Below are 10,607 nucleotides of genomic sequence, written 5' to 3'. Positions count from 1 at the left end.
AGTCAGATGGTATCAGAAACAGAAAATGATCAGAACCGAGGGGGGTGAACTACCAGAAGGCAACATTGAAGATGTTTAGGAGAGCTACAAATACCTTGGGATCCCCCAGGCAAAGGGAAACCATGAGGAGGCAGCAAGGAAGTCAGCCACAGTGAAATCCCTACACAGAGTAAGGCAGGTCGTGAAAAGTCAGCTGAGTGGGAAGAACAAGATCCGAGCCATCAACACATGCTCTGCGAGTCATCCGATACCTAGCAGTGAGTGGCAAGATGTACTGTCCAGAATGAAACAACAAAGATCCAGGAGTACATCAGGATCAGGCCTCCAAAGATGAAGGGCTAAGTGAATACCTCAGGCAGCAGAAACCCAAGGATGAGGACAGGAGGAGGATGAACCTTCATGGAGGGACAAGCCCCTGCACATCTTGTACCACTGACAGATAGAAGAAGACATCAAGAAAGGCTGGACTAAAGAACAGCACATAAGCACTAATCATGGCTGCACAAGAGCAGGCACACATCAATAGAGGCCGGGGTCTACCACAACAGGTGGGACCCCAGGTGCAGACTGTGCAAAGTTGCCCCAGAGACAGTACAGTACAGAGTTGCAGATGCAGGCAGTAACAGTTAACATGGAATGTCATTACCAGGTAGCTGGCATAGCATACAGGAACATCATCTATGGCCTGTGAGTGTCAAGGTGAGGAGAATGACCAAGCAAATATCCTGTGGAACTTCCACTCCTGTGGAAGATCCAGATTGACAAACTGATGATGGCTAACCAACCAGACATCATGTTTATTGACAAACAGCAGGAGAAGACAGTAGTGATAGATGTATCAATCCCAAGGAACAGCAACATCAAGAAGGAGGTACAACATCTGAAATCTCTGACCAGAAGTGTGCAGTCCAAGGAACATATAAGATACCGTGCAGAACCCTTCAACTCCCAGACTTCAGGTAAAGATGACACGTACCACCCAACGAGGGGTGAGCTGGGTTTTTTTATTTATATATCATGGTGAATGCCTTGCCTGGGAGGTCATCTAGATCCAACATACCCAGAACTCGACTTAGAGTAAAACTAAAATAAAAAAACTAAGCAGAAATTTAAGTACAAAAAGAACTGTGAATGTGTACCTTGATGCACTGTGTTATCCCGCCGGTCACTTTTGTTGTTTACTCATTCTATGACCAAACTGAAGAAAGTTGAGTAAATCCAAATGCATATGCTGTATTAGTACTAGACACCTTAAAGATAATGTGTACCAGAACTCTCTATTCTATCTTTATGTTTACATTCTTTACTAACCTTTTGTTTGGGAGGCCAGTCATTCTTTTTTCTTGGTGCACCCAGACCTCTGGTCATGTGACAATGTACACTAAACATGTGACACTGCACATATTTCATAGAGACCCTTTACCATTTCAGTACTTGCTTGAAATGCATTGATACATCATTCAGTAACATTTTTAGAGTCTTATAAATGAAAAAGTTTTTTACAGTTAGGCCTATTGTGACCGATGGGATTAAATGGGTTATTAATAAAGCCTTTTGCAGTCTGAAGTTGTTTGTTAATATGTTCTGACTCATTAACACAAGACGTATTACACTTATTTCTCCCTGCAAAAAGCAGTGTGACCTGTTTGGATGTGCAGCAATGAAGAAGCCCAATATGCTCAAAACCAACATTGTCACCACTGCCGACTACTAAAATAAGAAGTTTACACAGCAGATTGGCTATTCTGTAGTCTGTATTCTTATTAGCCTATACCTTGCAAGGCGACTATGATATTTTCTGTTGTGTTCAGTATTTTCAGTGGTGTGTAGGCTATTTAAACGAGCAATGGCTGCATTGCCAGATTGGATTGCTGTCTGCCTATTTTTCCATAAATTTGGATCCAAAGAAACACACGGCGCAAGTATCCGGTCCGGAGAACACATTCTTCAAATTTCTTGTGTGTCTGAGCTTTAATCGCCAGGTTTAAGTTGGCTATATGGTCACATTGGATACTGAAAACCGCTCTGCGCGACAAAGGGGAGGGTCTGCTTGCGCGCTCACGTGCGCGCCCACCTCCCGTCTGCTATCCGATCCTACGCGGTCTATTCGCTGACTCAGTGCCTTAAGCAGCATCACCGTTCACCTGAACACAGCTACAGCATCCTCTGCGGAGAAATACATCAGCAATGGCTAAAACAGCAACCGGTAAGCTTGTCAGACTGATCATGTTATAGCCTAATAGATGCATGGAAGGAAGGAATTTGTGACAGATTCTGTATTGAGCCCATGTCGGCCCGGTACTGTCTACCGGCTGTTGGTCGTGCTTCTGTAATGGCTCCACTCAGATATGTTATCCTTTGACCGATTAAAGCCAAGAGAAATTAGATCCCTCACCTTCATATTTCTCTATCGACTACTGGCCTATTGTCTCAGGACAAGAGTCTGGTAATGACAGCAAAAATATGGGCGTACAAGCCAAGCATCCTCCTTCATTAAGTTACTGAAATGTCTCTTTCATTTCCCTCATTTATGTCAAATTGCTCTGAGTCCTCACTTGTTTTAATCGTATATTGTGTAACAATGGATAATTCTAAAATGTGAATAGGCCTCTAGACAGCTTTATTTACAACGCCGCAGCTGCGGTTCGTGCTACAGCGGCCCCAACATGCAGCATAATGCAGACGGACCCCACCCAAGATGCTGGGCTGCCGACCATTTAGCCGACAGCAAAGCTGAGAGGTCTTCATCAGTCAGACTTTCATAGCCTATTGCTTAGCTTTAATTAAACATGCACAGCTGTAACTGAAAGCGTTTCTGTTCCCTAAACGTCCCCTAAACATGATTGTTTAATCGGTTCGTTTATTTGGCATTGCTCCTTTTATTCATGTCTCCTTTCCTTATATATTCCTTGCCAAGGATGCATCACCAGCTGTGACAGATGTGTTGCAATTTATCTCGCAAAAATACCCGATTGGCGTAAGAACAAATGAATGGCTTTAATTCCATTCTTTATATCTGGGCGTTTGCACACCGAATCTTATATTGACACATAAGAAGTAGCCTAGATTGTAGCCTGCATTAGTCATCTTTTCTGATGGACAGTTATTGTTGTAGGTCAGGCATTTAGCATATTTGTTTTCATGGGTTTGCATCTAAAACATGAATGGTGCCTTAATATGTGCAACCCATTTGGTCCCTTTACAATACAGTTCAGCTGCAGACTCGCTTTCATGATGGTGTGGTGGAAGAGATGTAGCGGAGGAGACAGGTGCATGGCAGTGTGGGAGGCAGGCCAGCGCTGCAGCAAGGGGCCGCTTCACACGCTGGCCTTTGCAGCAGAAGGCTTAGCGGTGGCAATCTGTAGTCCTCTCTGAGCCGCCAGGTGGGCCCTACAAGGGAATAAAGCATGGAAAAACTGACAGAATTTGCAGATGAGAGTAATAATTGTCAATACGGAACTGGTTAATCTTACCCCAGATCTATTATTAAAGTCAAAATTAATCAACTGTATTTGACAGATATGACAGCAGCGCTCAACAATAAGGCAGGGAAGAGGCAGATACATTTAAGAGTTTCTTATTATTGTGATCATGACACAGGACAAACCGCTGAGAGTTCAACAGGAAATGGAATAACTTGACATACGGCCTGTCTGCCATATTGCGAGGGGGTTATTAGACAAGGCTCTCTGATTTCTTGATTGAAATGAGTCACAAGTGTCTTATTATAACTACCAATCAAACAATGTTAGTTTGTTCGCCCTTACATAATACATGCATCCAATGAATTATTAACCAACAGGGCACTTTTCAGACTTTCTATAGATCATTAATGCCCTAGTCATCTGATGCTAATGTTTTATTGAGCAATTTCTTTCATAACTCTTCATTTGGAAACATTGCAAGTATATTTATGAATTGGTGACATTGTTTGGACAGTGTTATGTGGTAATGAAGAAACCTAATCTGTGTGTTCATTTGCCTGTTTTACTTTTTTCATGAGTAACAGTAGGAGACTCACCATGATGCTATGGTATGTTTTTGTTCCCACAGCATATAAAGAGAAGATGAAGGAGTTGTCTGTCCTCTCCCTCATCTGCTCCTGCTTCTACCCAGAGGCACGCAACAAGCTTGTGCGTGAGTTTGAAGGTATGGATCAGCTAAAACATTGATTTTCTTTCGGTTAAAACAAATTGCCCCCTATGGATGTTTTATCTACCCTGTTAATATAGAAGTTAGTAATAATGACTTATTATTGGACTGATATGGTTATTGGACATTGATTTGGCTGGTGTTCTCATAATAATATCATAATGATTTACAGACATGGAGGTGAAACCTATAAACAAGCGGGCTTCTGGCCAGGCGTTTGAGGTGATTCTCAAGCCTGTGTCGCCGGTGTCAGATGTGGCCCACAACCTCCCCTTAACCCCCAAGAGGGATATCTCCTTGGAGGACATTGAGAAGAAACTTGAGGCTGCTGAAGAACGGAGGAAGGTGATTATTTTACCTGTTTGTGAAAAAAAAGAAGGAAAAAAAAGACACACTTTTTTTTAGATTTTAAACCATTCAAATTGTGATTTTAGTATCAGGAGGCCCAGGTGCTGAGGGCTTTGGCAGAAAAGCGAGAGCATGAGAGGGACGTGTTGCTAAAGGCCATGGAAGAGAACAGCAACTTCAGCAAGATGGCAGAGGAAAAGCTCCAGCTGAAGATGGAGCAGATCAAGGAGAACCGTGAGGCCCATCTGGCAGCCATGATTGAGCGTCTACAGGAGAAGGTGAAGAATTCAGGAATCGCAGTTGAGAAAAAGTCCATGTGTCCACTTTTAAGACTGTGTAATTATTTTTACTCTGTTGTTCTGGCGTTTTCAGGAGAGACATGCAGCCATGGTGCGCAAGAACAAAGAACTGAGGGAAGAGCTGACAGCATGAGCCTCACACAAGTCCTGACTTCCATGGTCCATCAACATCCCTCCATCCTCCTCCTGCCATCACCCTCCTTAGAACAGACACCCAACCCTGGAGGCCGAGAGGTTTGAGGACCTTGCCACCACATCACAAAACACCACACCACCAGTACTCACTACTATCAGTATTATCAGTGGATACAAACATCAGTAACACTCATCTTGAGAGTTGAATAGGTTTGTTGGTTTTAGAGAAAAAGTGAGAATATGTTATATGTTTTTATTTTGTAAATACATTCTCTTAAAATCTATCTATCTATCTATCTATCTATCTATCTATCTATCTATCTATCTATCTATCTATCTATCTATGGTAGGTGAAGTACATGCAAGGATTGTACTGTACTGCACTGTACAATTTCAAACATTTTGTTTGTAATTGGTTAATGTTTCAGTTTTTGAAATTTTAATTTTAAATAATTTTCTTGTGAAAGCCCTCGGTGTTGACATTTGCAGTGTTTCCTGATGATGTCATGATGATGATGTTTCTGTGTCTTTGTGAAGAACGACGGTTGGTGTACCTAGACTCCTCAGCATATCAGCGTATCCCATCTGTATCTTCCTCACGCACACACCTACTCATTCTGGAACACGCACGCTTGGAACTTAACAATACGCCAAACCCACTGATTCATAAAGTGTCACTTCCTCTGAAATGAGCTTGATAATGAACTTGATAGGTGCTTTATTGTTATTAAGAATGTCTTTGCCCAATGGGAGCAGCTGTTTATACACTTGCAGATTCCCGCTTACCCTGACTACTTTCTTTGTCAATGAATTCTCATCTTTAGCCAAATCAATAGCTCTGTTACGTACACAGTATTTGGGGATTGGTCTCTTGAATGTTATGACACCATACTGGTACCATGCATATTGTCTTGGACAGTGGAATGTGCTGTTGCTCCCACCTTGATAGTGATAGTGCGAACATAACGTATGTCTGTGTGGGTGTGTGTGAATGCAAATTTACCACAAGGCATCACTAGCCTCTGCTCTCCTTAGGGGATTAGATGGAGAATGGATGCAGGATGCTTTACATTCAGCACACTGAACTAGTCTCTTTTTATTATACAATACCACTGATATCTGCTTGCATACTCTGCTGCTTGTGTTTCTCCCTTCATATATTTCTCTGTGAAAGCTTCGCTGAATAAAGGTTTGGGGTTCTGTGAACATGGCATGCACCATCTAATACTTTTCTGTGCTAAAAGAGGAGGGAAAATGTAAACTGCCAAATAAAAGAACCAGTTATCTACACATCCTGAGAATCACAGTCTTCTCCCAGCTGATTTTTCATTCTTCAATTCATTCATTTGGGATACTGTAGCCATTTTGGCACAATTCTTCTTAAGGGTTATACTAGCATATTTTTAACATCTAAAATTAATCCATGATCATCCATCAGGCGAGAATGAGACAAAGTTCCTCCACTAGGTGTCAGTGTCAGATTTTTTTAAGCCAAAGAAGCCAAGCTGGAGCTCATACCAATCCAAAAGTAGGGCAAAAGTTCACAATATGCAGAGTGTAAATATAGATGAAATATAATAAAAACAATAGAATCTAGATCATTTTTGTATCATCTTTTCAAATCAGAAGGATTTGGAATTTAAATAAATAAATAAAATAATTTAGAGGGAGTAAGGTTTTTGTCATTAATCAGCAAATGTGGACAATTTTGTATATTGTGCTTTAAGCTGAATGATATTTTGGCTCTCAAAGGAAGAAAATATACATAATATATTATTTATAAGCCCTCAGGAAACAAATCACAGACAGAAACTGTCCCTCCTGGAAATGCTGCACTGATGGATAAAAAACTGAGTCATTAAAACAATTAAAAATAAAAACCCTGTGTCACTTAGATTGGACCAGAAACAACACTGTGGAGCTGATCAGTGATTTATTGTCCAGCAATCTGTGTGTTGTTGTTACTTTTCAACCGCTTTCCTCCAATGTCCCCATCCTGTTCACACTATTGTCTCCATTTCAGACCAACTCAAGCTGGTGAGGTCAGGGCAACATTGTAAAGGATTTCCTCTGGCTCTTAATGATTTCCTGGGTATTCATAAGGGCAACAATGGTCTCAGATTTGGTTACTTACCTGGCACACAGTAAAGGAATTGCCTTTCAGTCAATAAGCGGGACCTTATTAGCTCATGATTAACTGCCAAGGGATTGCAACAAAAATGCACCTGCAGATTATATGTCATTTATGTCTGCTTGTATACAGGATTATGTAGCATGACTGTAGAAAGAAATAGCTACCCGTTATAGATTATGAAAACAAAACATTCTGGAGGGTTAAAGGAGCAAATGCAACAGAAATAAACACTTTGGTTTAAATCCATGTTTTATACTTTTAACTCAATTTATTGGTACAAAAATATTACAAATCGAATGCAATGTTCCAATTCTCAAGTGGTTAGTTTTACAGCAGTGGCACATATAATATGCATATTCATTTCCACGACTTCTGATACCACTGAAGAAGAAGGCCCAATTAAGTCATTCTACATTATGTTAAATACAGACATCCATGCTCGGAAAATGTAGAAGTTTCAGTATGTGGTCTACAAAATATTATCTCTACATCTGTGCTTACAGAAAATCTACTCATGGACATATCATCATATCAGTCTTCAACCTGGAGACAGTGCACAACTAAATTAGTTATCAGTTCCAATGAATAACATAAAATCATTTAGAATTCCTTTCTTTATGGGAGTAATGACATACTGAGAGGAAACAACACCCTTCAGCAACCTGTCAAACTTATTCTTTATACTGAACAAAATAAATCAGCTTGCTTTGTTCTCCTGTGTTTTATTGCTATAAAAACAGATGAGGCAGGTTATCTTGCCTAGTCTGTGAGGGTGGGCACAGCTCAGCTGTTGCCTTCAGTCCTGCTGTTAGCTTCAGAAGGCCCCAATCTCTGTGCCCCAAGGCCTGTAAGGCTTTGACAGGGTGGAGGAGGGGCTCACTGTGCTGAGAGCCGTCGGGGAGACCAGAGGGAAAGCACCGAAGGAGAGGGGGAAGGCTGACAGCGAGGAGAGGGATGAAAGGAGCGGTGGTGAAAGCTTGGATGTTGGCAGAGACAGACCGAGGGGCAGCGAGCCACTGGGAGGCACCCTGAGGGACTCTGTGGGGGGCATGACACCGAGTCTGGATGTCCCAGATGCCTCAGCGGAGGAGGAAGAAGATGTAGGGGAAGACGAGGAGGAAGAGGGTGGGCTACTGTTGCTTCTGGATGCAGGTGTCCTGCCCTGGGGGTGTTGTAGGAGGAGGGGGTGGGGAAGATGGGCAGGGCCAGTCCTGTAAGCAGAGCCCCAGGCTAAGTGTTCCAGTCCAGTGTGCACCTCTCTCTGAGAGGCGTAGTTGCTGAGGTGGGACACCAAACGTATACGGAGGGGGTCTGCACTCTCCCGACCCTCTATGATGCTCAGGTAGCGAGCCGTCTCTGCCAGGCACTCCCTGAAGCCCAAGCTGCGGTAATCCTTAGCAAGAGCATGAGCCTCAAAATAGCCTGTCAAGAAAGGAAGCGGAGTCAGAAGGTTAGAAACATATTTTTGAATCCCTGATTTTGAATTAATCCATTTATTATCCAAAGGCAAAGAAAGGGTCTTTTACCTTTGCCACCAGAGGCATGAAGCATCTTCAAATGGTCCACAGTCATTTGCAAAATTTCTGCTTTTTCTAATTTAGCTGATCCCTGTAAAGAAACAGGAAAGAATGGTGTCACTTTTAATAATAGGCCTATTCATATTTCCTATAAAGTGGAAAAAACATGTATGGGCAAATGTGTGCCTGTACATAAGGAAATGATGGAATGTGTCCAATTTACCTGTTTCTCAAAAGCACTTGGCACCAGTCTTCTCAACTCTGACAAGCTATTATTGATTCGGTCACGTCTGCGTTTCTCAATTATCTGTAAATGGGTAAAAGAAACAATGTAATTTAGGTCACAGGTGGAAGGAAAACAGTGGGATCTATTAAACAGCAGTGCGCAACCTGGCGCCAGACATGAGTTTACTTACCCCTCTTCGCCTTTTTCTGGCTTGAACTTGTGTGGTTGTGGAGGGTGACATCGAGCCGTGGGAATCAAGTTGACTTAAAGGTAAAACCGCAAAAAAACAAAAAACAAAAAAACGACTATACGATTATACAAAACATGAGATCATCAAGACATCAATAGCCTACACATGAAACAAAGTTAAAATATGGCGGCGAATTTAAAACAAACAGTTAACATACCAATTTTCGTCTCCACTATCCTTCTCCACCTCAACATTGTCGTCCAGGTCGCTATCCGACGAACTGTAATTGTGGCTTCGCTTCATTTTTCTTCCAAGCCTACAGTTATCAGAAGTAGGCTACTCCTGGCAGAGAAAGCTCTAGTTGGGTACTGACAGCAGAGAGTTGCTTCTGCTTCTGCTGTGATCATTTTCACACCGCGGACAGGGGGGCGGGGTCGACGGAATTATATGGGCGGTGCTTGACAAGAATTGAGCCTGTTAAAATCGAGCTGGCATTTTGAGTGACATTATGCTTTACTGCTTTACAAAAATAAATAAATGAACAAGCCCAAGGTCTCACAGGAAAGCTTTAAATAGAGGTTAAATCATAATCATTGCAACCTACTTCTGCTATCTATCTATCTAAAATTATATTTTAAAAGCATGATTTTTTTTTATACATTTATGTCTTGTAGAGCATATTGAGTCTGAGGTCCTTAATCTTGTGCTTGACAGGTCAGGCTAACTGCTGGACTCCTGGCCGTAGGTCCCGGGTTTGCCTGCTGAGACCCCAGTTCGTGAGCAACAGGCCCCATTATAGCGGGAGCCCTCTTCTTCGTTCGTGTTGTGAAGGACACACGGCCTATTAGCAGAGTGTGTTGTACATTGTCTGCTGTCAGCTGTGTGGTTCCACAACAGCACTGATCAGCCGGGAGGCCCAACATTGGTCAGTCAGCGTTGCCAGGCTCTCCTAGGAAACTTCCCCCCTACTCCCCAGTCACTGCAAACAGGTTAACTGCCTGCCGCACAGAGACCTTCCCAGGGAATCATTAAACCGCTGTGGAGGAAAACAGGGAACGCCACTATGCTGTATGGCAGAGAATCGTAAATGGCTTGAAGCTCAAGCTACATCCAACCATAGTTTAAAGTTTTGCTTATGAGTGACATTAAAAAACATACAAAGGTACTTAGGCATAAGTGGCAAAACACAAGTGCCTCACTCTGGATGGGGAGTTGGGGTGGTCTGCAGAAGGTGTGAAAATTTGACTCCACTGATACGAATGGTTCAAAGGGCAAACTATATAAAACAGGGGAGCTTTTAATGTTAATCTTCCACTGTGTAACTGATCCCTTCTGGCTGTTTTGTTTTAAGGAGAGACATGAGATACAGATATTTCTGCCTAAGAACACAAAGCAAATGTTAATGTTGTGATGCATACTAATAAAAACATCATACAGTGGCTAAAAGTAACAGTACATTCACTCAAGAACTGTCTTGACTCAACGTCCTTTGCTCCTCTAGAGAGCATAGGCAACTGACAAATGTTCTCCACCTCACTTAGCTGTTGCTGGTTCTTTCAGGATCTCTCCAGTTGAGTCCACTCCCAGACATTTCTGCCTGGACACC

At 42.3% G+C, this 10,607-nt stretch overlaps 2 protein-coding genes across 3 annotated transcripts; one reads left to right on the top strand and one right to left on the bottom strand.

Annotated features, from left to right (window-relative positions):
* Positions 1-2,049: 2,049 nt before the first annotated feature.
* stmn2a (stathmin 2a) lies at positions 2,050-6,240 on the top strand. 2 transcript variants are annotated; one of them, XR_005443421.1, is made up of 6 exons: positions 2,050-2,206; positions 4,054-4,149; positions 4,325-4,497; positions 4,587-4,778; positions 4,873-5,033; positions 5,472-6,240. XR_005443421.1 is itself a non-coding variant. In XM_038711596.1 (5 exons), exons 1-5 carry the CDS (start codon positions 2,188-2,190, stop codon positions 4,930-4,932), a joined length of 540 nt encoding a protein of 179 aa, XP_038567524.1. In that variant the 5' UTR covers positions 2,050-2,187; the 3' UTR covers positions 4,933-6,240. The 2 variants fall into 2 exon arrangements, 1 of the variants encoding a protein (XP_038567524.1); XM_038711596.1 differs by having other exon boundaries at positions 4,873-6,240.
* A 1,070-nt stretch (positions 6,241-7,310) lies between these two features.
* LOC119897702 (hairy/enhancer-of-split related with YRPW motif protein 1-like) lies at positions 7,311-9,408 on the bottom strand. The gene is made up of 5 exons (XM_038711595.1): positions 9,219-9,408; positions 9,002-9,074; positions 8,809-8,892; positions 8,595-8,676; positions 7,311-8,490 (listed from the first exon to the last, which is right to left on the bottom strand). Exons 1-5 carry the CDS (start codon positions 9,302-9,304, stop codon positions 7,883-7,885), a joined length of 933 nt encoding a protein of 310 aa, XP_038567523.1. The 5' UTR covers positions 9,305-9,408; the 3' UTR covers positions 7,311-7,882.
* Positions 9,409-10,607: the final 1,199 nt, after the last annotated feature.

The sequence above is a fragment of the Micropterus salmoides genome, unplaced genomic scaffold, assembly GCF_014851395.1.
Source record: "Micropterus salmoides isolate LMB-PRFRI ecotype aquatic unplaced genomic scaffold, ASM1485139v1 Ms_hic_scaffold_11, whole genome shotgun sequence".
NCBI lineage: Eukaryota > Metazoa > Chordata > Actinopteri > Centrarchiformes > Centrarchidae > Micropterus > Micropterus salmoides.
This window is presented reverse-complemented; position numbering and strand designations above follow the sequence as displayed.